At 44.6% G+C, this 26858-nt stretch overlaps 8 protein-coding genes across 8 annotated transcripts; 2 read left to right on the top strand and 6 right to left on the bottom strand.

The window, feature by feature from the left end:
• Window positions 1-1197: 1197 nt before the first annotated feature.
• Window positions 1198-3322, bottom strand: AOL_s00079g103 (uncharacterized protein; the record flags this gene model as incomplete). The annotated part of the gene is made up of 2 exons (XM_011123978.1): window positions 1198-2820; window positions 2915-3322. The coding sequence occupies 2 exons, from the start codon at window positions 3320-3322 to the stop codon at window positions 1198-1200; spliced, it is 2031 nt and encodes a 676-aa protein (XP_011122280.1).
• Window positions 3323-3621: 299 nt separating this feature from the next.
• AOL_s00079g102 (uncharacterized protein) lies at window positions 3622-7322 on the bottom strand (the record flags this gene model as incomplete). The annotated part of the gene is made up of 5 exons (XM_011123977.1): window positions 3622-4515; window positions 4578-4636; window positions 4699-4766; window positions 4823-6598; window positions 6691-7322. 5 exons carry the CDS (start codon window positions 7320-7322, stop codon window positions 3622-3624), a joined length of 3429 nt encoding a protein of 1142 aa, XP_011122279.1.
• A 4421-nt stretch (window positions 7323-11743) lies between these two features.
• On the bottom strand, window positions 11744-13836 carry AOL_s00079g101 (uncharacterized protein; the record flags this gene model as incomplete). The annotated part of the gene is made up of 6 exons (XM_011123976.1): window positions 11744-11828; window positions 11901-12712; window positions 12771-12850; window positions 12931-12969; window positions 13041-13604; window positions 13707-13836. The coding sequence occupies 6 exons, from the start codon at window positions 13834-13836 to the stop codon at window positions 11744-11746; spliced, it is 1710 nt and encodes a 569-aa protein (XP_011122278.1).
• An 870-nt stretch (window positions 13837-14706) lies between these two features.
• On the top strand, window positions 14707-15358 carry AOL_s00079g100 (uncharacterized protein; the record flags this gene model as incomplete). The annotated part of the gene is made up of 4 exons (XM_011123975.1): window positions 14707-14857; window positions 14920-14944; window positions 15033-15200; window positions 15319-15358. 4 exons carry the CDS (start codon window positions 14707-14709, stop codon window positions 15356-15358), a joined length of 384 nt encoding a protein of 127 aa, XP_011122277.1.
• Window positions 15359-15873: 515 nt separating this feature from the next.
• AOL_s00079g99 (uncharacterized protein) lies at window positions 15874-18163 on the bottom strand (the record flags this gene model as incomplete). The annotated part of the gene is made up of 6 exons (XM_011123974.1): window positions 15874-16477; window positions 16539-16669; window positions 16724-17225; window positions 17294-17402; window positions 17477-17676; window positions 17754-18163. The coding sequence occupies 6 exons, from the start codon at window positions 18161-18163 to the stop codon at window positions 15874-15876; spliced, it is 1956 nt and encodes a 651-aa protein (XP_011122276.1).
• A 1744-nt stretch (window positions 18164-19907) lies between these two features.
• Window positions 19908-21424, bottom strand: AOL_s00079g98 (uncharacterized protein; the record flags this gene model as incomplete). The annotated part of the gene is made up of 3 exons (XM_011123973.1): window positions 19908-20017; window positions 20094-20932; window positions 20991-21424. 3 exons carry the CDS (start codon window positions 21422-21424, stop codon window positions 19908-19910), a joined length of 1383 nt encoding a protein of 460 aa, XP_011122275.1.
• A 1904-nt stretch (window positions 21425-23328) lies between these two features.
• AOL_s00079g97 (uncharacterized protein) lies at window positions 23329-23687 on the top strand (the record flags this gene model as incomplete). The annotated part of the gene is made up of 3 exons (XM_011123972.1): window positions 23329-23413; window positions 23488-23574; window positions 23647-23687. 3 exons carry the CDS (start codon window positions 23329-23331, stop codon window positions 23685-23687), a joined length of 213 nt encoding a protein of 70 aa, XP_011122274.1.
• A 686-nt stretch (window positions 23688-24373) lies between these two features.
• AOL_s00079g96 (uncharacterized protein) lies at window positions 24374-25211 on the bottom strand (the record flags this gene model as incomplete). The annotated part of the gene is made up of 3 exons (XM_011123971.1): window positions 24374-24821; window positions 24895-24967; window positions 25142-25211. The coding sequence occupies 3 exons, from the start codon at window positions 25209-25211 to the stop codon at window positions 24374-24376; spliced, it is 591 nt and encodes a 196-aa protein (XP_011122273.1).
• Window positions 25212-26858: the final 1647 nt, after the last annotated feature.

Below are 26858 nucleotides of genomic sequence, written 5' to 3'. Positions count from 1 at the left end.
TCACCAGTCTCGTAACCAGACTTAATACTCACCTCTTTGGTAATTCCGTATATAAACCGTTTAAGTGCCTCAGCACTTCCACATAAACTGGTATCATTTTGTAACTAAGTCACTCACGAGATACGTACCTACGCATATCTAATAATAAAAAAGCTGCAAAGCCGAGCGCTTTGTGCCAGCAGCGTGTCGAAGCGTTTTAATATGAGCTTGGGTATATATATGGGGTATCATTTATAAAGCACTCAACTGCCTCCTGGTCCTACAACTCCGAGGCTTGAATTCAGCATTATAGTTCTTTAGAATTCTCGCAAGAACTTTTCAGCTTTCAGCAAATACTCACCGGATTTTGGACTACATCCCTTTTTTCTTTCCTCCCTCCATCTTTATTCTCAACCGGTACATAAATAGTACCTAGTAGTCTCGTATCCGGGTTCCTAAAACCTAAACCTAACTTACAGGGATCAAGCCGATCCATCTGCTAAAACTTATATAAAAAAAAAGAAGAAGAAAAAGAAAAAAAAAGAAAGAAAAAAAAAGAAATCTAAAGAAAACTAAAGAACCATAAAAGAATGGGTATCCACGATCTCTAAGACCCCGAGCATCATATTTCGGGGTTTCTTTCTCACGAGATTCCTATTTACTTTCCCCTCACTCTCTGATACGCACTTTCGTAACTGGAATGTTTACAATATATGCTGCTTACCATGATCATAGGGTACTCGCATCTTCATAGCCTCGGAACGAATCCGAGAGAAAAAGACATCTCATAATCTTGTATTGCAACGAACTGACGGTATATAACCCGTCTTGCAGAAAATCAGGTAGGACCTTCTAAGATCTATAAAAAGCCAGACATCCGGGTTTGAAAATATAAACTAGTACTTTTATATATAAAGGGACTCGGTAGGATAAACTTTGATGGTGTGGTAATGCTGCTCAGCGATTCCTAGGTTAATAAAGACTCAGGAATTAATAGCTTCTTTCGACTGGAATTTCGACATGATACTTACCTTCGTGGGTAAGCCATGTAATAATCTGATGGCCTCGGTTAAAAAGAAAAAAAAACTTCGTTATCGGGGTTCGGACTTGGGGTTTGTGGTGTGATATATATATGTTTAGAAAACTCGATTTCGAATTTGGTAGGTCTTTCGCGGTGGGTTTTGGTTGTTTTCGAGGCCTTAATTGTACTCATTTTTGCTAATCTTGTTTTTCTTTGTAGTTGTCCGCCTCGGAAGACTCGTAGGTTTCGGAAGAATCGTATATTTCTGAATCTTCCTCGAAGGTATGTCCATCGTAAGGGAGCGCACTGGGTTGTTGATATCTTAACATCAGGTCTTCGATGCTGGAAAAACAATTACGAATGTCTTCTATTGCATTCGAGGAGCCAGAGGCAAGAGCGGGTTGAGTACCAGTACTCCAAAGTTCCGGAGGCAGAGGTGTAGGTAGTGGGCCACCGATAGCGCCATACCCAGGTCTCATAAAATGAGGAATTTCGTTTGGATCATCACTGATTTCGAAGAAATCTGGTGTTTCTTCAGGTTCGTGATCGTCTTCGAATTTAGAAGGGGTGTTTTTGCCATCGAGAAAGTTGGAATTTTGGAACGAAGTGTCGCTTCCGAAACTTGTTTCGGTTTCAAAGCTTTTCTCAAATGATGAGAATACTCTGGAATCAGAATCAGAATCGTCGGGATCGCTGGAATAACTGATCGGTGTGACTGATGCTAATTCTTCTTCCTCCTCGACATCCGGCGTAGCGAACAGGTCGTCAATAGAAATCACGTCACCATCGGAAACAACGTCTGAAGAATCATTGCTAGAATTCTCCAAGATGTCTTTCGGAAGGGTGAAAAGATCGATCACAACATCCGAGATGGTTGGGGTGATGTTTGCTTCGTTGTTGGAGTTAATATCCAAATAATCTTCTGGGGAATCTCCTACAGAATCATCCGGAGCAGTCTTCGGACGATTGAGCAGATTCATAATGGTAAGAAACTCGTTGTCAGAATTGATCTCCAAAGAGGTGTCTGGAGATATATCTGGGGTGGCCTGTGGAGTGCCGAACATATCGCGATCGCTAATATCTGACTCGGCGTCGGATTCGACGTCCAAAGAAGTATCCGGGGAATTGTCCGAGGGAGTCTTCGAAACAGCATCTGGATTGTCCCCGACAATGACATCTGGGGCTATTTCCACAATGATTTCCGGAGAACTCTCTAGGACGGTGTCTGAAATAGTCTCTAGGATAAGGTCTGGTGTGTCTCTTACGATGACATCTGGGGTTTTTCTTATAATTATTTCTGGAGTAATCTCTAGGATCATATCTGAAGTACTCTTTAGGATGATTTCCGAAGTACTCTTCAGGATGATGTCCGAATTACTCTCTAGGATGTCGTCTGGAGTAGCTTCTCTGATGTCGTCTGGAGTAATCTCGAGGATGTCGTCTGTAATAGATTCTAGGATGTCATCTGTAGGAGGTTCTAGGGCGGTATTCGTAGCCTCGAGTACGATATCCGGAACAGCCTCCAGACTGGTATCTAGAGCATTCTCTAGGATAAAGTCTGCGGCCTCTAAAATCGTTTCCGATATGTCATTTGGAATGAATTCTGGACTACTCTTCGGAATGATATCCGGAGCTGACACCAGAACGTCCTCCAGACTAGTATCCAGGGTAGTTTCAGCTGTATCTTCAGTAGTGGTGTCAGCAAAGCTATCAGGGGTAGTGTCCCTAGATGATTCAGAATCTTCAGGTTCTGGTCGAACGCCGAAATGTTCGGAATATCTAGCGATATCAAATCCGAGATCTTCAGAGGAAGTATCTCCCTAGCAGGTACGTCAATGCATTTGTTCCCTAATCCCATATACTCGAATACCAAAAAAAAAAAATCTTTATGGGGCTAACAGGTGTCCAACTTACCTTGAGTACCCGTACTTTCTTGACACTACGCTCTTCTTGAACAGGCTCCGGTTCCGCCTCACGAAGTCGTTTTCTTTTCTCCTCAATAATAAGCCTCGCCTTCTTAGGAATTCTTCCAAACTCCGGCTCTGCATTCTCACGAGCTCGCTTCCTGGACTCCGCTACGTTCCGAGGTGTGTGAACACTAGCAAGAGATAATTTCGAAGGAAGTTCAACTAATGGTGGAGCAGGAATTTCGGTTTTTATATATGTCTGCTGCTGAGCCAACCCGGCGTTCGAAACGATAGTAGCCATCATGCCACTAAGCCAAGCGCGCGATGCTCCAGGGAAAGAATCTCGTCCTTTTGTATACTCTCTGGCAACATCACACCATTTTGCCTTATCCTCATTTGAAACGGCTTCATACATGGTTTTAATTTTGCCCGATATCTCTGACTGGTGGTGCATTGCCTTGAATGAATTTTGATGATGTACTAATAGGACCGACAGATGCAGAATTTGATCAGTACCTACGCAATGAATTAACGATCTTGCAGCCTTATCTCAGCGACGAAAATTTTGAGATAGACATTTTAATTAAGGGTTGAAAACCTAGTGATTATCTCGCTGTTAGTCTTAGTCTGAATTTAGTCGTCTTTACCCAGTATCATTTTGTATATCTACCGTCAAAACAACTGGCTTGGAGCCACAAGGTATAGCCATACCCTCTAAATTTCAGACATTGGGATGATTGTTTCTTTGCTGATGGTATCCAGATCCAAGATCTGGTCTAATGTCAGGTCATCCATCGTATCCCAATGTGTGTAAAACGCTTCCAGGACATCCTCATCTTGAGGGCAGTGTGTCGGGCTTTGATTCGGCGCTACCACTGCTGACCCCGCATTTCCTTGTTCTTTATGAGCAAGAGGTTTCTGTTTCTCAGGCTCGAATTCAGGCACTCGAAGTGAAGGTGCTATTAGGGAATGCTTTTTCTCGGGCGCCTTTGGGACTGTTGGACTCGGCTTGTGGGTCTTTGCCAAAATCTTTGGCTTCCACAGTAGCTTCTGTGGTTGATATTGAAAGATTTTGATTTCAGGCCCGCAGCTACCGTCAACTAAAGTCCCCAACTCCTCTCTTTCCTTGTTCTCCCTGACATAACGTTTTCGTCGTTTTTCTCGTGGTAGTTCCTTCTGCTGTTCAATTGTTTCCAACTGCTTTGGATTCGGAGGAATCGATTTGGTTTCATAATCCTGACCTATTTTGCGCTTCTTAGATGGCCCTACAGCTAATAGGTTTTTTAGCACCGGTGACTTCGGATCCCCTGCCGCTGGTAATTTCTCTGCCACTGGTGGTTTCTCTACCACTAGTGGTTTTTCTACCACCGGTGGTTTCTCTGCCGCCGCCGCTGCTGCTGGTTTCCCTGCCGCTAGTGGTTTCCCTGTCGGTGGCGATTTCTCTGTCGGCGCCCTTTTGTCTACCACCGATAGTTTAATACGTTTATTGAGAGGTGGGTCTTCTTTTGCATTCTGTCGGCGCCGTTTGGTCGCATTCGATCTTGGGGCATTATACTGAAATTCTGGAACAAGTATTTTCTGGGCGGTTCTCAGTCTGCTCCATCGTTCCTAAAAATATATATTTTATAAGCAAGATAAGTTTCTACTAGGGACCTACTTGATCTACTTACAAACCACAACTGCTTCTCTATTGGAGGAAGGATTCGCCAGGACTGACCAGCGGCACGAGCTAATCGGTTTATTAGTTTCATTTCACAGTTGAATTTAGCAAAGATATTTCACCCAACTTACACATTTGGATAGTCGAGGTTTTACGACCTTTGGATTTTCGACACATCCACATACGATAAAGGATGAAACTAATTTAAACCTTTAGAGCTGAGTCAAAATATATGGAGCGATCAAAGTCTCTTACCTATTTGGAAGCCGCTTCTGGCCTTTTTGTTTTAACTCATCAAAAAAACCAGGGGGGAAGAGGGCATCAATTGAAGGCTCATCGTGAGACCCGTGCCGCCTCTTTTGAGAACCGGAATCTTCATCGGCGTCCAGCTTTCTTTTGCGACTCGGATTCACTGCACTGTTGCTTCTTTGCCTCTTGGCATTGGGCGGCTCTTCTAATGCTTCACAGTTCTTCCTCTTGGGTTTCGGTTTCCAAATTTTATGCCGCTTTAGCGGGCTCACATCGGTAGGTTCGTGATTATCGAGTGGAGAAACCTTGTGGTAACAGCAATTTGCATCCGCCGTTCTCTTTTCTAGATTGCCTGAATCATTTGAAGACTCAGATTCTTTCCGGGTGCTGGTGTCAACGTATTTCCTTTTGGCACCCTTTCTCTCCCCGGCGCCACTAGGGATGGGTGTTTTGAGGAAGGTTTGGTAAAAACTCCCTGGTATACCATTTTCTTCTGCTGAGAATATATAATCGTAGATCTTACGTTCCATGCCTTCCGAATCCACGGACTTTTGATCCTGCCCCCCAAAGAAGTAGTTATAATTTTCGGGAACGAGAGTTTTGTTGGGTTCCGTTCCGTTGTCTCTGTTTCCGTAAACAGAAGGCAAGCCACAAACTTTGGGATCGTTCTCGCCAGTTGAGCTATCATGATTCTGCTCCCTTTCGCCAAAATGGCCCTTCCGGATTCTAGAAGGGAACAGGCTTGATAGTCTATACTCTTCATCGTTATTTTTATTTGGGGAAGTTAGATCGTGTTCAGATATTTGGCCTTTGCTATCCTGGATCTTTTCCGCACCAGATTCAACCAATGGTATGGTCTGGGTCTGTTTCTTAGGATCGAAATTAATATGAGAGCTAAAACATTTTTGGGGGGTTAGGTCACAGCGAGTATTGCATGAATTGGAAGTTTCGCTAGAAACCAGAGTGCATTCGGAATCAAGACTTTCATTCTGAACCAAGGTGCATTCGGAATCGAAACTTTCATTCTGAACCAAGGTGCATTCGGAATCGAAACTGTCATTCTGAACCAAAGTGTGTTCAGAATCGAAACTGTCATTCTGAACCAAAGTGTGTTCGGAATCGAAACTGTCATTCTGAACCAAAGTGTGTTCGGAATCGAAGCTGTCATTCTGAACCAGAGTACGTTCAGAATCAAAACTGTCGTTCTGGACCAGAGTGCATTCGGAATCGAAACCGTCATTCTGAACCAGAGTATACTCGGAATCGAAACTGTCGTAATATGTTGGAGGGAAATCGGAGCCGAAACTGTCGCCCTTGTGGAAAAGATCATATCCGGAACTATGGATGCTATTGAGGCCCTCGGAGGCTGTGGGGTATTCGGAATTGAAACTGTTGGCCGGCACTAAGAGATATTCGGAGTCGAAGCCGCCATAAAATTCAGTATTGGTGTCGAAATTAAAATAAGGATTGAACTCAAAGTTGGAGTCGAAATTTTGAGTGGTATACTCTAAGTTGGGGTCGAATGCAAAGCTATCATCGAGCCCGAAGGTAGTGTCGAACAATTCAAGGTATTCGCGGGGCCTATAATCCTCCCCCCACACAGTCGCCCAGTCATGCAACCAATAATCTCTCGTGGCACTTTCTATCTTCTCATTGTCATACGCGGCAAAACCCTCCACACCTGCAAAAGCAAATCTGAGAAACAGCAAGGCATTTGTTGGGTGCGGGGCTGCCCAGAAGCGGTCTCGAGATGTATGTATCAACTCCCCACTATCATATCGCCTACAGTCGTCTATCTCAGTAAGTTTGGTGAGATAGGATATTTTCGATGAAGTAGAATATTCAGCCCCAAATGCTTAGGAGACAATACTTACAACGTATGGCCTGAAGGTAATAGAAGTTCCCACCCATGTGGGACCACGCAGGACCAATTTTTATCTTGTTGGTCATGAGCAAACAAAAGACCAATAGTTGTTTCTCCATGATCACCAAGGCGGCGCAATCTGAATTGCGATTCTTCCGGTTGTGAGTTGAGAAAATAGATTAGTTGAGTTTGGTCAATCCTTTGAAAAAGGTGTCCAACCAAACATAGGCCTGTCAGGTCCCATAAGCTAATATCGATACCTGGATAGGCACTATACAGCATACTCCAGAACTCATCTGGTCCGATTTGTAGTGCAATCAGTGATTGGATATGGGCCGAGAGCGCTTTCACCAAAAATTCATCCTCGAGACCTAGATATTGGTTAAAGGTGTGGGGCCAGGGAATAGTGGGCAGCAGGAAGTTCCACTGAGCGAATGTGTCCACTGTAGCAATCGCCGGCGTCTTTACGAAAACCTGTCTACAGTTGGGAATTCGATCGAGCTCACCGAGTTCGAATTCTTCCAATCCATCGCTGCCAAACCCTCCATAGTTGGGACGTTGGTATATCTCATCTTGTTCACCTAATCCACTTCCGTTAAGTTTAGTTTTACGACTATCGCTATAGCAGAAGAATTTATTCATATCCTACAACTATACAGATGCAAAAAATTAGCCATCTGTTTCTGAACCGAGAGGAAGTAAGTAAACTCTATTAAATTTCAATTTACGAGACATTTGAGTATATCAACAGGTTCAATATAGGGAGCGGAAGACTAGAAGACACCAGTACAGCAGCCTAACCAACCAACTCCAGGTATATAAGCCCCTTGTCTCTCGGTGTCAATGTGGCGGAACAAACCGGCTCAAATGGAATATGCTTATTCTTTCGTCCGAGATTTAACAAGCCCTCCAGAAGCCCAAAATTTCTTACTTACTTTCTTTTTGGAATACGGTGATTCGCTGCGGTATATTCTATATCTATAAATCAGGGTGTCGGTCATCTAACCATATGCTGAACGTTCTAGGATCTATTGATACGTACCCGGGATTAAACGAATATAATTATAGCGACTATCCCTCCTATCAGCTATTGTTAGTACGGGGTCTTCGCTCATACAGCTATATACGTCGGTGACCCAGTGCGATCTATTATCCATATTCGTCTAACAAACGGATTGCGCCAGAAGATATGAACATCATCCCAACATAGCACGATACCCCATGCCTAGGCACTCCGGACACTGTTGGACTCCCCATCGGCGATAGAGCGACTCGAGCATCCCAACCTCCCACGGAGATCGGATCGAGAACGGAAAGCATCTCGTTTGACGCTCGAGTTCGTGATCTCGCGTCGACGGGGCCCAGTTCAGGCTGTCCTCCTATATATAATATATATAGAACCGAACAAGACTACGAGGATCTCCAAAGAAGTACTCAGGGCCATGGTTGCGCAAACCCGGTTCTTCAATTCAATCCCAGTATTCGTCAAGTCGATTTGAGGCCTACCTTCAATTCAACACTAGTATCGATTTAGTTGTATCACAACTATTTCGAAAGTGCGAATTCTGGGTACTGTCCTGAGGTCGGATGGGTCCTCAGGGATTTGATATCACAAATCCTCTGGTACTGTGTGCGAGATTGGGTAGGGCTTGTTGAACGTGAAGGTAATCAGCAAAGACTGCGTATCTATCTTCGGATCCCACTTGGTCCCTTCCTCTCCCCTCCATCCTCACTCTCTCCTCCATCCCCCTTCATCCTCACCCTCCCTCAATTCTACCGATAACCCTGCAACCTATCTTGCAGTAACTCTGGGCACGTAGGAAGTGGGCTTACCGTTTCTTAGCCTTAGTAATCCACCGGGATATATATATACGCGGAAACCCCAATAGGGGTGGAAAAACGTAACGTTGAATGAAACAAAAAGAAACGTGGTACGGCCGAAAAAGGAAAGTCAGGTACGCGGCCCACGTTGATTTAAACGAATGTTGAGAGAGTAACGCTGATTAATAGTGAAAGGAATGACGTTGCTATGACCTCACAGTCTACGGATATTCGCAAACCAATTTTTTCTATATAAAAAATCGTTTTTTTGCAGCCTAAACCCAGGACGTCTTCTAGAATGCTCTATATAAGCTGTAAAGCCGAGCGTTAGAAGCAGCAAGCAACAAACGGGAAGGAAAATGCAATAGGAAAAAGCAATAACCAACCCGGAAGCTTCTCGCAATTTCGAGATCAAAGACCGTCGAAGCTCAGCCGCCGAAGCCCAGCCGCCGAAGCCCAGCCGTCGAAGCTCAACCGTTGAAGCTCAGCCGTCGAAGCCCAGCAGTCTCGGCGCTAAACAACTTGTGTTGAGGATGCTCAGCAGTCTCGACACTAAACAAGAACTTTTTCTCAGGATACGCAGGGAGTGTTCTTCAACTTTTAAAAGTTCAACTATCCACCACACAGTATGCTTTTGAAGGATTCTAGAGCTTTGAGAAGGCAATATTATCGACACTAGGCAGCCAGAGATTGATCTAAATTGGTGAGGGTAAAGGGGGAGGGCTATAAAACCCAGCGGGGGGGTAAAGGGGTTTGAAGCTGAGAAATCCATCGTGAAAATGGGGGCCTGCCCAAGTTCCAGCAGCCAATTTTGGCTGTGATACTCCAATTTAGGGGCCAGGGGACAGGGGAAGCTAGACATCGCTGTCAGATGTGAAAAACCGTTATACCGCTTTTTCTCTCTTCGTTTTGGTACCAAGATGAGGAAATAGTGATGTTTATATCCTTTCGACAGCTTCGACTTAAATCGGCCAAGTAGGGATATGTGTGGAGGGATCTAGCTGGGGAAGTATAACAGAATGTGTGCCTAATGGGCCCAGAGGGATGACTAGTGGGAAATGCATAATAAGGAGGGCTTACATTGGATTCGTATAGGAAACTAGGCAATCTGCGGAAACAAGACTATGGGATACACTAGATGTCAGAATGGTTGATATTACGAAATGATTTAGCTACTTCGACGGAGGGGACTGAATATGCTATCATGGGATTTTACTCGGGTGCGGATACGACATATTTATACAAACTACTCTACGAAAGCGGGATCGAAATTACCAATTTAAAACTGATTATTTGGGGCGGCAAAGGGGGAGAGAATCATCTAAAATTAGACTATGCGATATATGTTGCAAGTGCCGAGCTCGAAAATTTGCCGCCTCATCGGGATATCATATATTCGAGTTGAATACTCGGGTTGAATACTCGGGATTTTCATCGAGTTTGCTTTATATCCACATGAAACATGGGGGTCGTCAGAGATGCGCTATGCCGCCGGAAACTTATAACCGAGTTTTTCAATATCTCAGGAAAATATTGGATATGATTGCTAACAGCCTCATCAAGCTTTCTAGGTTCAAATATGAAACTCCTATGCATTTCCAGAGAACATTTAATTGATATCTGTTGATTCTGGCACAGAATCAAAATCCAACAAGGTTTTGCGTTGACCAGACGTTGGTGGAATCAGACTATTTCCCAAATGGGACTAGATTGGTTTGAGTTAACCAATCATATTTCATTGTTGCACAAACTTGACAGGGGTTATTATTAGGGATTTCCGATTGAGTTCAGGTGAGTATTCCTGCAGGCTGTATGTATATACTCCGAAAGGTGCCAGACCGACTGCGGGGGAATGTGCAAAGCTTAGCCTCATTTTGCCCCAACTTCTACGCCGTATATCTGTCAAGGGTGGCAGCAGTTCCAAAGTTGGGCAGGACACAAGAAATTAACTACTCACAGATTCGTTAAAATGTCGCCGTAGAGTGTAGCCTCGAGACTCACCGCTTACATGGTTCGTACCCGTACCTACAGTTTATTGTGTTACTAATTTATTTTATTTTCGTACAGCAAACAAAAATTTTATATTATGAGCATACAGGAGCATATAAAACAAAAAAAAGTCATTTGATGAATACTCAAGGAAATATATTTTAATAGAGAAAAAAAAAATATATATATATATATGTTCTGTAAAAAATAACTAGTTTGAAAAGAATAAAATTACTATTCCTTGAAAGAAATTCAAAGGCCTTAAGGGTTTTCGTGCACATAGCGTTATCCACTTCGTGACAGAACCAACCGCACTTACAAGTACTATGTAGAATAATAATTATTGCAAAACTATCGCAGTTGCGCAAGCAGTAGCCTCAACTCCAAGCGCTCTTGAGGCAGAACGCAAGCACAAATTTTTATTGTTGGACTATAGCTATTTATCTTTGCTTAGTCTCTTTTCGAGCAAACAGCAGGGCTAAGCACGTTTTCACCGAGTTTCCAACAAACACGGCATAACATGCAGACGGCCGGTTACAACTTCCATGTTAGAGGCGAGTAGCTATTTAGTATGATGTTTGAATGAAAGCTGGTAGCCTCAAATCCTTCTAAAGAACCAAGCCTCCAAGCATAAACGATTACAAATTAGTTTACTACTCGTTTTGTTGTCTCGTTTTAGTGTGCTCAGTAACGTCTTGGAACTAGCCCAGTTTACTACTAAGTTTTAACCAAGAAAACCCCCAACAAACGAAGTTTGCGGCCGGACATTGTTATATCAGAAAACAAAATTCTCATTTCTTCTTTGACTAATTCTAGTTGCCCTGTTTTCTAATGTTACGCTATATGCAATGTCTCGGGCTAGACAATCGGAACATTGCTATTAAATGTTAGAAATCGCAAACAAAGAAGAATAAAAAAGGGAAAGCAGTCATACCTTGAGGTAATATTCCCACATATTCATATTTCGGAAGCTTGTTCTAAGTTGAAACAGGTCGTTTCGTGATACTTCATCGTTGCCACCACTCCAGTTGGTGGCAGTAGAGCCTTTGCCGCGGTTGGCCAAAGTAGGTAAATGAATAGTTTAGTTCGTAATTTCATAGCCGTGTCGACCACTAAAGCGCAAACAGCGGCATCCCCCGATCCGAATACAAGGTATTCGAATAAATGGTGTTATGGTGACGACATATGTCTAGACTGCGGCTTCATCCCGCCTCATACTGTATCCCAAAAATACACTCAACAGGTGACAACCCCTACCTGTACCACTTAAAATAGTCGCACCTCCACTCATCGTTAGATCTTCTTGATCTTTCCTTCGGCCCAGAAGGTCCAACCGGTCTACATCGCGCAGTTCAATCAGTGTCTCTTCATAAAACAGGGCACTACGCACGGGTCCCAAAAGGAACTCACCTCGCACACATCCAAAACCATCGGCCGTTATTCAGGCCCGGCTTTCTAGTCTGCATCTTCTTCGCGGGTTCGCTGTGCCCGTCACATAGAGGTGCAGAGGGCTTTGCAAATAGTTTGTTCCAGGAAGCCCGCGACTCAACAAGGTCGACTACCTTTTTAGGCGTCGTATCTGGTCCGGGAGCCTCAGAGGTAGTCTCATCATCATTAGATACTACACTCAACTGGGAGCTGCTTCCCAAACAATCGGCTGAAATTGAAGATTCCGATGCTATTAGGGTCGGGGTGTACTGGGATGATGGCTTCATGGGGCTCTGGGAACTGCGTCCCGTCTGCCTGGATTTCGAGAGCTTCACAGTCCAGGCAACCGCAGCAGTCCTTGCCTTTTTAGGAGTCGATTGGCTAGGTTCTGGTAGATCGAGAGGATCGTCGTTGGGTTCGTTGTCCAGTGGTCTTTTCGCAAGACGAGAGCCTGGTTCAACTTGCGTTGACGGCAAATCCGCATCTTCAGTCGGTGCCAATACCCGTGCCTTATCATTCTCACCACTAGGCTCTGCAGGCTCCTGCGTCGATGAGCCAGCTATAGAAACGACCTTTGCCACTGTTTTACGCTGGAACATGTCTTTGATACTTCGCCGCCCACGGAAATGAGGAATTAGCCGTGCAGACATCTTCGGCGGCGGGGGAAGTTCTTGTTTCCTTTCGCCACCAACGAATACGCCAGCAGGATTTACCAAATCCAGAAGCACTCTCTTTTCGCCGTCTAGTTCAATTTCCGGCTTTAGCACGGCGTATACTGGACAGTGGTCACTCCCCTATTTTACCATATCAGCCTCTAACATACGAACTATATATGAAACCAAACACACTCACATGTAACCCGTTTTGTATATCTGCGCTTTCAAACCAATCCTTCATGCTCGAGGATGCGACAACATAATCTATCCTTGAACCTAAACAAACGCAAACAAAAATTAGTACGTAAGAATAAACTTGTTTTCAAAATAAAAGCCTTCGGTGTTCCTATACATACCATAGTTTCCAGGTCTAGCATTGATTTTTGTTTCCCAATCTATCAAAATTGTCAGTTTCCTATGAGTTCAGCCGGATAACGAAAGGAAAATAAACATAGATGAAACATACGTGTATACATCGCCACCCGATCAGGGAAGAACTGCCGTACAACATCAACCATCACCGCCTCCTCCGAGGGTTCGCAGAGGCTACGCAACAGTTTCTTAGCTGGCGTTTCATTCCACTCAAGCATCTCGGACGAATCTGGCCCCAGTCGTTTTTGCATTTCCCACGCATCCGCGCTATCTATCGGCTCCGGCGCAATGTTGATGTCTCCAACCGTAACCACCCTCTTCCCCATCTTCGTTAAGTTTCGAATTCGTTCATCCAATGCTTTAAGCCACGCCATCCTAAAATCCTGCCTAGCAGAATCCTCTCTTCCAACGGGACAGTAAGTGCCGATCAGCACGAAGAGCCCAAAATCCACAACTAGACCGCGACCCTCGCTATCCAGAACCACACCATCTTCCTTGTCGATGGTAGGGTAACCACCGATCTGCTGGTCCTCCGGAAGGTCCCGATACGACGTATTACGTGTAGCACCGGTCGGTAGAAGATGACCTGTGATCCCCTCCTCGGCCTTGATAGGCGATATCTTAGATTGACGGGTATATATTGCTACACCGCTATATCCTAGAGCCAGTTGAGATATTAACAAATCGCTGATCCTCTCCATCACACAGAAGAAGCCGAGAGGGCAATTCGGTTCGACTCATAAGACTAATGATACTGTACCTTTCTTATGTTTCGGAAACGTAAAGTAACTATCCCACCCCGGGATCAAGACCATATCATCTCGAAGATCCTTGGATTGAATCTTCAGTTCCTGAAAGCAAACTACATCCGCTTCCAGGATGTCGAACATAGTCTAGATAAATCATGAAACCAGTAATTAGCACTTCATTACTTGTGAGAAAGAATACTTTTTTCCAGTTCGTGTTAGAACCATAAATTTAAAGAAAAATAAATAAAATTATAAATTATAAATAAAATATAAAATAAAACTGCCAAATTACATACCCCGAAATTCTTTGTTTCGCTCCATGGCATATAACCAAACGGATTTCTATCGAAAAGGCTATTAATATTTAAACGAAATATGAATCCAAATATATATATTTTTTTTATAAGTACCTGATTCCATTGACTAGAAATTAAACAAACAATTTTTGTTAGTGAATTTGATATTTCCATCGACACCTCGACACCCCTGTCATTAGATGCATCGCATGTCGCAAAAAGGAGAACGACGGAGCGCATACCATTCCATGTCACGATGCGAATCGACATCCTTCCTCCCTCCCTTCGTCACCCGTCCCTCAAGGTCTACGAGCAGAAACCTTCTTCCTGGAAAGTTGATAAGACGGCCAGTATTTTCGATGGTCCTCTGCGGACTTTCGCTGGTAATCGCAATCTCGATATGAATTTCGCAAGCCTCGAAGTCGAAGGGTATGATTGATGGTTGATCTAAACACGGACACGCGAAAGCCACTTGTGTTGCAGTGATGTCAAACACACCAGCTTTGAATGGCCTGACAGGAACGCCAAGACCAAAACCTCGGGAAAACTGCCATTCTCCCGAACGACATCATTTCACTTTCAAAATCCTATCTTCAATTCCCTTTCTCCTTCGAAAGCACCGATACCGACGAGACCCATCCCGGCGATACTTCCGTACAGCATCTAATTTCGATACCTCTCCACTCTTCCAGAACACCCATCCTTGGATCCGACAATGCTGTCCAGAGCCTTGATTCGTGCTCCCCTGCGAGCCGGGAACCCCGCCGCCAGACAGATCCTCCTTCGCCGAAACTATGCCTCCCAGGCCGGTTCGACCTTCACCAAGGAGCGTGAGGCCGTCAAGGCTCACGCTGCTCAGTCCAGCGGTACATCATCCCTCTATCCATAATGCCCATCCAATTGAGCGACCTACTAACAATCGCTATAGAACTCTGGCGCAAACTCTCCCTCTAGTTCGTCCACATGATTTACCCTCCTTCCCAAACATTCAAAAACGATATTACGATTTCATCGACTAACCATATACCTACGATCATACAGTGTCGCCATTCCAGCCTTGATCCTCTCCTCTATCAATGCTTACAACCTCTGGAACGAGCATTGGGAGCACGAATCTCACCTCCCACCTCAGGAGGAGCGTCCACAATACCCATACCTTAATATCAGAGTTAAGAGGTTCCCATGGGGTGATGGAGACAAGACTCTCTTGTAAGCAATTCCTCGAAATTCCTCCCCAGACGACTCTTGGCTCCAGTCTCGATTATCTCAAAATACCGACTATATTGAGGTACAATTGGAATATATTACTAACATGCGCCCCCAACAGCTGGAATGACAACGTCAACTACAAGAAGTCAGACGAGTAAATCACACCATACTATCCATCTCTGGAAATATGGTAGTACTCTACTTGTAAATCGTAGCGGGAAAGCGATTTGTTTATAAATGCGATTTTTGTAGATTCTTGGAAGCCGAAAACGTAAAACCCAGAAAATACCTCGTCGGGGAAGACAGATCGCTGCTTTGGCGGGTTGGGTGTATATAAAAATGAATTCTCTTTCCGTTTTATTGTTTTGTACGAAGTACCGGTTGAAATGATACAAGCCCTTAATTCAATTATGGACTTTGGTGAGTGCGAGCTGTAAAACAAAAAAGGAAAGGAAAAGAATATTTGCATTTTCATTCACTCCCATTCCTTTGATAATGCAGAGGGTCGAGAGTGATAACAATAATTATTTATCCGTTTAAACCCATGCTAAAACGAAATATGCAGAAAACGTAAGAAATACAAATTATCCACCGGAATAAAAAGTAGAAGAACCATAGCAGTACGTTGTGATAAAAGCTTCCGTGTAGAGGCTAGATTCATGTGCGCCACCAGCTAAGTTTCGTTCTCGCTATCATCCCCATTATTAACCCTTTCTGTCCCCATAGCCTCAAAGATGCTACCACGGGAACTTCCAACTGGGCTCCTCCCATCAACAACAACGCCCTTGCGTCGGCGAGTCCCAAGAGACAAGATCCTGTCAAAGATTCCAGTAGCGGTTCCTTGGTCTTGATCCTGAGAAACTGTCTCGGCGGCCTCCCTCTCAGCGGCCTCTTTTTCGATGTTAGCCTCTCTTTCAGCAGCTTCTCTCTCAGCAGCCTCTTTTTCGGCGGCGGCCTTCCTTTCAGCTTCTTCTCTTGCAGCAATTTCTTCATACATCTTATCAATCTCTGCAAGTTTCTCTTGAGTATTCCAGCGGTGTGGCTTGAACCTATCCATAGGATCTGGTATTTTGTAAGTGCTCTGGCTGAGATACTTGAGAATAGCTTTAAGAAGAGACTGGTAAGCGATGACACCGATGGGCTTGACGTAGGCAGAAATATGCGGTTGGTTGGTCCAGAAGATCCTAGTTTTAGAAACAGCGTAATCAGAGCATGGCGGGATGTTGGCCCGGCCTTTGTCGTTTTTAGCTGGTGGGGTTGTGACAACGAGGGCCATTCTACATAGTCATATATTAAAATATATCATTCTGACAATACGTAATTCTAGGGCGTGCTTACTTGCAAGATCCGTGGTGAAGAAGGCAAAAGAGTTCCAGAAGGTCTCCAAAACAATCATACACGACGGGCATAACTTCTCGGGAAATAAACTTAGCTCGAGTTTCATCTTCAGCGATATCAGAAACGAATTTCTATATTAAAGGTCAGTATGAGGATCTTCCAAGTTAAAAGATAGATAAACTTACGGTCCAGTGGATGAAACCGCGAACCTTCTTTCCATTTAAGGGAACCATGTCGATATCCTTGCCATAGTCTGGATTAAGAGGATCTTCGACTTCCATGAGAACAGCGCCATTAACGCCATACCCAAAAAGCCCAAGTGCCATCTGCCGGTTAACTTTAGAGTCCATGTAAAAGACTTCAGTTCCAATACGAAAATCTCTCCAGCCATGCATGATATCCTTAGCCTTGAGATTTTGAACCCTAAAGGCACCTTTCAAGATTTCAGGAACAGTCCTGTGAACATCTCCCCCTTCATGGATGGTTGGAGGGTTAACTGGTCTGGCGTGGAGTTCAACGAAGCGGGTCAATTCTTCATTTCTAAAGAATCTCTCCTCGGTGTTCGCAAATCTCGGCTGCCTGTCAACACGCTGATTGGACCTAAGACGCAATTGGTAGATTTTGTCTAGAGTCCAATCGATTGGGTAGGTGACTGGGTACCAGATCCAAAGAAGGAGTTGAGCGAATCTTAGGAAATTCCAAGGTTAGCACTACCAACCCGAACACCTTCTCCAAGAATTGTATGATAAACTCACCGAATGAGAAACGCATTGACAAATAAGGCCTTTCGAACAGTATACCCGAGTGGTAAGAGCTCAACGAAAATGATGATTAGAACGACAGCGATCACAATACTAAGAGCATCTGTGTAATATAAATCAGTTCGAGAACCCCAACAACGTTACAACACCCCCAAAAGAAAGGCTAACTATACGTACTAAGATTTCCGGAAACAGTTCCCTCCGAGATTTCCTGCATTATCAAACTAATAAGCAAGGGGATCAATTCGGCCATGGCACTTCCCGTGAAGACGAATGCACAGATCATATTGTATGGACGACGTCGAAGATTCAAAACCATCCTAGCGTATTGCTGTTCCCTGTCATTACCACTATCGGCAATAACACGCAAGTAGATTCTAACGAATACGTCTAGTCAATGGGCTGCTTCTATATATATTGGTGAGCAAACTCTCATCAAAAGGACATTACTTACTTGTTGAAGGCCAAAACGCTGAGAGTAGAAGCTGTAACAAGACTGGCAATGACAACAACGGCGATGAGAGCGAACACAAGCCCGATGACGGTTGCAATTTTGGCACTCTTTTCGGGCAATGACATTTCCTGCAAAACGGGGTGGGTAGTAGCTGCGGCTGCGGCGGCAGCAGCTGAAGCTGAAGCCGATGCATTCATAGCCATCTTGCTCCTAAGGATGTGATTGATAATGTCCGTATAAGCAGCGGCCCGGAACATCATGCCTTTGGAATCGATTAATTGTGATGATTGTTTCAAAAACACTGGTGATGAATAAGTTGATTTGATGAAGATAAGTAGCAAAAGTAAAGAAGTAGGGTAGGTGGACCTGACAGAAGGCAAGTTTTGTATCCGACAGAGGAAGGATGTCATTTTTGTATACTAACAGCCCAACTCGAGACTTCCTAGCTATTGACTCGTAAATGATGATGTCGCCCACAACTCGATCCGAGATGGTGCTGAAGAGGGTAGGTTTGGTGGCTGAGGGGCGATTGCTTGGTATATTGGTGATGCACGTTTTTACCAACATTGTCACTACCATCGTAGTCATTATCATCATCATCTCGCAATTAACTATGTATCATCGCCCTTGATCGAGATCCTCTGTCTCCATATATTCATGTATTAACTAATTTGAGAAAGGCATGATAGCCCAATTTTGCGTTGGCGATCACTTTTATATAGCAAAAATACAACAGTTGTTAGGTTACACAGGTTAAATTGGCATTTAATTGGATTGTCTAGTTCTGTGTAAGTAGATACAGGATTGAACTGCCACGATTACATACCGGTATATATACCTAGTAACGAGGATGTCGGTGATATTGATATGGATGCTAAAATCCACATATAGATTGTACTATTGATCTATACCTCTAGCTAAGTATTTAAGTACTTAAGTTCAGGTCTACAGTCTTAGGACTCATTTTTATGGTACCGTTAATGTAAAATTTAAAAGATGAACCCTTATAATGTATATACGGGGACACTTGAGTAAGCTTATAGGGAGTACGGGAGGTATATATATATATATAGAATTCAAGTACATTCAAGTTCTAAGTATCCTAGGCTCCTTGTACTAGCTAATACTATCAAGACCTCCAGTCCAGGCTCCCCAAGTAGTCATAACGGGGAGAAAAAAACCTGATACATACTTAAGTACTTAAGTAAATAAGTTATATATATAGACATTTCAAACCTCTCATTCATCTACATCATTAATTACCTAGCTCGCGAGGTATATACGCGAGTAGAAGAACGACCAAAGTAAACATTAAACCCACGCACGCATACTTAATAAGCGTATAACGTATAACGTATGACGTGTAATCACCAACCTAACGACTCCTCCCCATAAATCATAGCTCATGCATGCCCCCCCTACCCTTTCCTTCATTTCTTTGTTTCTTCGTAAAAGACGCAAATTAGGAAATTTTTAAAAGCTCATGATGGCAGGAATAAACAAACCTTCGAGCCAAAAGTCGTCGGAAGGTTTGAAGAAAGGAAAGAGATCTCAAGACTAGAAAGAGATATAGAAACTAATCCATGTAAAAAAAAAGAAAGAAGGAAAAAGAGAATAGGAATTAAGAGTGATATCTCCTATAATACATTTTATACGTGAAAGAGAAAGGCGTAAGAGTAGACACTGAGGCTTCCACGAAATGTGAAAAGTAATAGAGAAACTGGATAATAGGAGAATCCCTTGGAATTCGATTATAGAAAGACAGAAAACAGCCTTACCCCGTGTGTATAACTGGGAGCTTGAAAACGGGAAACTGAACGAAACGATAATCCATAACTTGAAAAGACAAAAAAATAAAAATAAAAAGCGAAGGATCGAGGGGTACAGCAGTCGTAATCGGTTTAGGGATTCCATCAGTGAAGGAAAATTATCAGGAGAAACACTATGGGACTCGTAAAAAAAAACACAAACGAAGTTTTCCACCCTGACTAATAGAAAAAGGAGAGATAGAACGAGGAAGGAAGGTTAGCGGAGTTACCTCTTGGTCTTGGTGTCGCGGGATATTCGCTACCGTCGTTTGTCAATTTATATAGCTTTACCATCCTAAGGAGAAAACCCCGAGCGAACACGCGCTCCCCTAGCTGAGAAGGGTCTCTAGCCGTCCTGTCGCGGGCGCTTATTTCCGTGCGGGTTCCACTGTTGCTCGCCTTGTTGAGGCTGACCAAAGAACTGCTGGGTGAAGTTGGGATTAGGGAATTGAGGAGCTGTATAAAGTGTTAGCACTGGGCTTGATCTCGAAATGAAAGGCTGAAGACGGAGGGGTCCAAGAGGAGGCCTTACCACCACCGCCCATCATTGGATTAAATCCGCTACCCATCATGGGATTGAAATTGCTATTACCTCCACTCATGTCGCCGCCTCCCATGTTACCCATCGGGCCTCCCATGTTCATACCGCCCATTGGAGGATTCATTCCCATGTTTGGTCCCATACCGCCCATTGGCATACCCATATTGTTGTTGAACCCTCCGCGCCCACGGTTTGGAGGTCCGCCGCCACGCATACCCATGTTCATGCCGCCACGATTGCCTTGAAATCCTCCTCCTCCTCCGCCGCCGCCGCCGCCTTGGAACTGCATACCGCCGCCACCACCACCGCCACCACCGCCCATATTCCCAAAGCCACCAGGTTGGTTCATCATCCCAAATGATTGAGGAGGGCTTCCAGACCCTCCACCACCTCCCATGTGGTTTCCAGCGTTGTTGCGGTTCATGTAGCCGCCGCCACCGCTGCCACCCATATTGCCTCGGCCACCTCCCATCATATTTCCACGGCCACCACGGTATCCGCCGCCGCCGCCGCCGCCGCCGCCACCACCACCTCCCATGTTGTTGCCCATCATGTTTGATTGGGGAGCAAAGTTGGCGGGCGATGGGAAGTTATTACTCATAGGTCCGTGGGGTCTATTATCCTTGTTGAAGTTACCAGGGCCACTACGATTGTCATCCTTATTTCTGGCTGGTGCATCCTTAGGCAAAGTTCGGAAGGGGTTGCTGTGTGGCTGCGTAAAATTGACGGTGTGACGCTTTGACTGGTAGCCTGGTTGGGTTGCGAATGACTCGATCTTCGCCTTTGTAGCCGAGGACGCTTGGGTGGTCGTGAACTCGACAAACGCGACGCTTTATGATAGATTATTAGCGAAGGAAATTAAGGTGTGGATTCAAGGACAAAACTTACCCCTTAGACTTGCCGTTGACCTTGTGCTCGCTGAACGTGATATCCTTTAGCTCGTCTTCGCAGTCGGCTTGTCGGATCCACCCACGAATATCATCGTCTGTTGTCCACCAGTTCAGTTCCGAGATGTACAAGGCTGTAGTAGCATTAACGTCAACATGGCGGTTATCTGGGTGCTTCCTTTTCAAGCTATTATGCTGTGGGGGTTGCGGAATCGGCTCTTGCTTGACATTATCGGTGACATTGGCGCCTTCCATATTAGTGTCTTCTGTAGTGCCGTTAGCAGCAGCAGCATTCCCGTTGCTCTTTCCGGTGTCTGGTTTTCCGTCATCATCATGGAAGAGCTCATCTTCCGCGGCTACCTTCTTGTAAGGAGCAGACGGATCGTCGAGATCCTCGCCATAAATATCGATATCAAAATTATCGTCGTCTGCCATATTGAAAGGTCTCGTTTCTCAGGGAGATCTTCTTCTATTAATCTTTATAACAGGCGGATGTCCTTCTAGTGTTGCCCCTATATAACAATATGAGGAATTAAACACTAGCGGATTTGATATATCAAGCTCCTGATATATGAGATATTGAGACTTGCTCCACGATGAGCCGTTACAAGAATTCTGCTGTATGAAGTTGTACATGATCAGCCAAACTTTCCCATGCAAATCACGGGGTTAGAGTATAAGGAAAAGGAGGTAAATGAGGACGGAAGGTGAAAGAAATGGGTAAGAAAAATAGGCAATGGAAACTCGATGCTAGCCTTCGATAAGCACATAAAGCTTCCCGCTGCTTCCTGAGCCGGCAAAGAAGCGGTCCTTCTTCTTTCTGTCTTTTTCGGATTTTTGAAGGATGAAGCAAAAGCATAAGAGAGAAGAGATAGAGAGATGAATAAGGACAAGAGAAACAAAAAGTACATGCGGGTAGTTATACGTACAGTCGGAAGACTCCGTGCTAATTTTATTGATGGCGAATTCTTTCTTTTGAAGCAAAGCTGTTAAAGTAAAAGCACAAGAGGAACAGGCTCCTCCCGGTGTTTCTTTGGGCCTCCTCGACTCAAATTGAGAGAGGCTCTGCCTTCTTTTTTTGGAATGGGACGGGCTTAGCAAAGCAAGTTGTCGTACAGAACGTGTATGTCTTGTAATACCAAGGAAATTTTGCCCTTAGGACAAAGTATTTACCATCGATTGAATCCTTAGGAAGGATGGCAATGATGGTTGGAGGGAGATAGAGATTGTGTTTTTTTAAAAAATTTTTTGTTAAAAAATCGACACGCTTGGTTACAAAGAGCGCGACTTTTTTTTTTCTTCTCTTTCTCTCTCTTTGCTATTTCTCCTTTTAGTCACTTGCAGTATCGATATCAATTGAACCGGCCGCACGCGGAGGTTCGATATAGGGAACTGACTGCGACAAGTCGTGCGAAAAGGACAAACTCGTCGTGATATGAAAGGAAAGCGATAAGCTTTGCGACTAGAAGGTGGGTAGATAGCGGTTAGCTAAAGAAACGCGATTTGACAATGGCGAGAAGATGGTTGATGACGAAAGTGATGGTGATGGTGATGGTGATAGAGAAAGAGAGGATTCGAGCCAAACCTTTGCTACAGCCTAAAAGTAGCGACAAAGTTAGCGCAAGGTCGAGGTCTCAAGCTATAGACTCTACCGCGTCAGAGGTAGAAATCTAGCGAGGCCAGAGAAAGAAACTAAGATATAGGACGAAAAGAAAAAAGAGGACAAAGATGAAAAGGGAGCAGGGAGGTCGAAGGTAAAGGTGAAGGTGAAGGTGATGATGGAGGTGTGATGTGATGTGTGATGGGAAGCAAGGTGATGTGAGGGATAAGTCAGTCGGTACTGATGATGAATGGTGGCAGCCTCACTGGCTAGCCAAAACCGGTGGGAATAATGCTATTAGGAAAATTCCCATTGTGGCGGCAGTTGAGTGGGTAATTCGTGTTTGCTCCGGCGGGCCTTCCCTTCCCTTTTCTCCCTCCGGTGTAATACATGTAAGTACTTCCTTACCTTGGCTCCATTCGCGTGACGCCTGACTGACAGCTGGCCCCGGCCGGGGGAGGTGCGCATATTTCAGAATGAATAACGTATATCTCAGAATGATAAACGAGCCACAGTCTCACCAGCCACCCGCTTGAACTTTTGTGGCTGGTGCGTAACTAGACCGAAAGACCACATAAACAACATCATAGTAAATCCCAGGTCTTAAAGCCCAGCGCCCGCATCTATTTCACAGCACACGATTTCATTAGAACCTCGCACGACACCCCTCTCATATCTACTCAACCGCCTCAGACCCAATCGCCGTTCCCATTTAAATCAAATCCACCCCTTCATCACAATGTCCGACCAAGTTTCCCAGATTGCCGATATCCCAAAGGACTTCCTAAGGGAGGGCACCCAGTTCGTCAACAGATGCACCAAGCGTATGTGAAATCATTCCACTATATCAATCAAATCATAGAAAACTAGCTAATTTTTCTTCTCTCCGGTGGCATAGCGGACAGGAAAGAATTTCTCAAGATCTCCCAGGCTGTCGCGATAGGTTTTATCTGTATGGGTGCCATTGGCTTCGTTGTCAAGCTGAGTATGTTGCCCCTCAATCACATTCGCAATATCACCTCTAGAATACACCAATTCCTGACGGTTTCGTACTTAGTTCACATTCCTATCAACAATATTCTGGTCGGCGCGGCGTAAAGTCACGAAACAAAACTTCGATACACAGACTTGAATATACACCTCTAAAGAGGTCTCCTTTTACTACCGACATTTTAATCTCCCACCACTTTCTCCTACTCTCGATCAATTCCATCATCCAAAAAATAATGTTTTCGGTGTTTATCGGTGGGTCGGCTTGTACGATAGCGTGTTTATAGTCCTTATATATATACAGAATTCACGTCATTCAATCGTCTTTCTTTCTTGCTTGGAAGAAAAAAGAACGAAAGAAAAAGGAGAGAGCAAGAGAAAACAAAGAGTATATCTTAAAAATATTTATTGTTTTATAGACTAGTGGTATCTCCTCCAAGAATACACGGGCCTGGCTCATGCGAGGTAAGAATAACGGGAGAGTAGAGTCTTTTATTTTTAATAGTGAGGTCAAAAGCAGAATCGAGAAGCAATGCAGAATGATAGTATATGTAACACCTCCCCTAGTGGTCTATTCGGTATTGTTCGTGTTTTCTTTTTCGTTTCGGGTATCCGACAAATCAATTCGGTCGTATTAGTGGCATCAATGATAGAGGAAATTTGTATCGTGGACTCCAGGAAAGCAAAATAAAAGTATTTATGCCCAAGAAGTAAGAGAGAAGAGAAGCTGAGAAGAAAGAAAAAAAGAGAGAAAGAAAGCATAAAAACGCGTCGTAACAACCATCTATACTCCTCTAATGGCCACCATACATCTGGTTGAAGTAGGTCTTGGAGTTGCTGGTCTGGATTGTTGGGGCTCCCTTGGTCCAGTTGGCCGGGCAGACTTCGCCATATTTTTCGGTGAACTGGAAAGCATCAATCAATCTCAAGGTCTCGTCAACGCTTCGGCCGACTGGAAGATCGTTGATAGTGATTTGTCGGACAATTCCCTTAGGGTCGATGATGAAGAGGCCACGGAGCGCAATTCCTTCCTCTTCTAACAAGACACCATAGGCCTTGGAGATATTATGGTTCTTGTCGGAAAGGAGAGGAAACTGGCAGCCACCAAGGCCACCATCCTTTCGGGAAGCATTGGCCCAAGCGAGAAGACTGTACTCAGAGTCGACGGACGCAAAGATAACAGAGGCATTACGTTCTGTGAATTGCTGGACAGCATCTGAGAAGGCAACGATCTCAGTTGGGCTATAGATTTGATTGTCAGCTTATATACTATTCGGCGCAACAATTTAAAAGGACCTGGGTATTAAAAACTTACCAGACGAAGGTCCACGCCATAGGAATGAAGCCTAGAATCAACCATTTACCCTTATAGCTATCGATATCGATCTCTAGAGAATTCACACATTTCCGATTAGCTCCCATCTACATAACGAATTCCCAGGTGTTGCTGGTTACTGCTTTAGGTTACCGTAAGATCGGTAACCGTACAATGCAGGAACCAGCCGGAGACAAGGCGCGAAAAGCCTTCTGCTGGGGAGTTTGAAGGGACAAGACCAACTAACCCTCGATAACACCGTCGACAACGGCTTGGCCCTTGAAGGCTGGAGCAGGTTGCTGAACACGGGCAGTCATTTTTGAATCGATTGGATTTGTGCGAGAGAGGAAAGGTGTTCGAATTGCACGAGAGAAATGGTGTGATGGATGCAGATGTGTTGAAAGGAGCTAGCTATGGACTGACTAGCAAGGGATAAGAGGTAAGTAAGTAAGAGGCAAGTAAGAGATACTTCTATATGAGCAAGATGAAGAGGTCTGGGGATGCCTGATATATATATAAGGGTCCCACAGCAGTCGTCAGAGATAGATGATGGTTCTCGCTAACTTACGCGATAAGTTCCGCCTATTCAAGCCTCGTTTGCAAGCGTTTCAAGCTATAAAAAATAAGTTCTAAAGAGAAGAGAGAAAGATGTGTAAGAAGAGGGAAGACGGCAAAGAAGCACGGATGCAAAGGGACGATCTATATAATCCGACGAAGAGATGGGACCCGTACGAGTGATTTATACTTAATCTACGACCGACAGGGAACAGGTCTTTTGAAATGGAAAAAAAAAAGGGTTTGGGGGTCCTCCTACCTTTTTCCGGGGAGGCGGACGAGGTTTAATTATATAGACTTCTCTCGAACAGATTCGGCTTGGGGCCTGGCCTGTGCTACATTTACTCTGGAAGTACTTACATTTTATTTCGAACGGAACATGATTGAGACAAGGCAAGACCACGGCTTTCCATGAGCTTTACCCGTTGGATCCACCAACATGTGTGCGTGCGCAGGCTGCAGGCATGCCTGCTACTAACTAGCTGCTAGCTACTACCATCTGGCTGGTTATCACATAGTACTTAGTACTTCTTACAGAGTGTATGAGCAGTACATATCTGCAGTGCAGTGCAGACGGGTTCTTTAATCACATAGGCCGTGTAGTGAGTGGAATCGCGAATCATCCACGCAAGGAGCTTCTGTTTTCCATCGGATGTTCTCTGTCCTCAAAAAAATTTTACACGCCTACTCACGAGCTCTCTCCTCACGCACGTTTAACTTGATCCATACTGAGATTCGATTCGCATTCCTGTTTCCGCTTGGAGCTGGCAGCGCGTCGTTGTACCCTGTCTTTGATTCAGAGGTCCAAAACCAAACGGGCGCTCGGAACTCAGGCCACTGTCACCTTTAGCTCCGTCGGTGTGGGACCCAGCTCGAATCGGTGATAAAACCTACCTTGGCCCGCGCAGAGACCTTCCCAAGGAAACCTTTTGTATCATGCATATTTGTTGAGGCCAGAAGCTTCGAGCTTCGGCGTGGGTCCATACCTAGGTACTTAGCCTTGCTCCTGAAGTCCAACTTGAACGAGAGAGAAAGAGAGAAGAGAGAAAAAAAAGTAACAAGCCAAGCCCCACAAAGCAGCGCTGATATCGATACTCCGATCGAGTACATCACATCTCTCACCCATATGCATACATGTATACAGTACGGTACCTCCAGACACTTGCTATACAACCACAGCCAATATACTGCGCAAAGGCAAGCCGCCATGTGTGCATATGTTCCCTTTTGAGCCTCCTTGCTTCTGGTGCCAGGGGCCACGCTGTTGGAAGGTTGGTCGTGCAGCCTCGCATGCCTAGTTCGAGTCTAACCGACACTAGCTTACTCCGAGCTCAAGCTTCCACCCAAATTTGGCCTCTTTGAACCAGGCAATGAGCCCAATAGCCCGGGCGAAGTCAGGAAAAAATTTT

The sequence above is a fragment of the Orbilia oligospora genome, assembly GCF_000225545.1.
Source record: "Orbilia oligospora ATCC 24927 unplaced genomic scaffold scaffold00079, whole genome shotgun sequence".
Lineage (NCBI taxonomy): Eukaryota > Fungi > Ascomycota > Orbiliomycetes > Orbiliales > Orbiliaceae > Orbilia > Orbilia oligospora.
The sequence above is the reverse complement of the archived record's forward strand: the minus strand, read 5'-3'. Positions and strand labels throughout refer to the sequence as shown.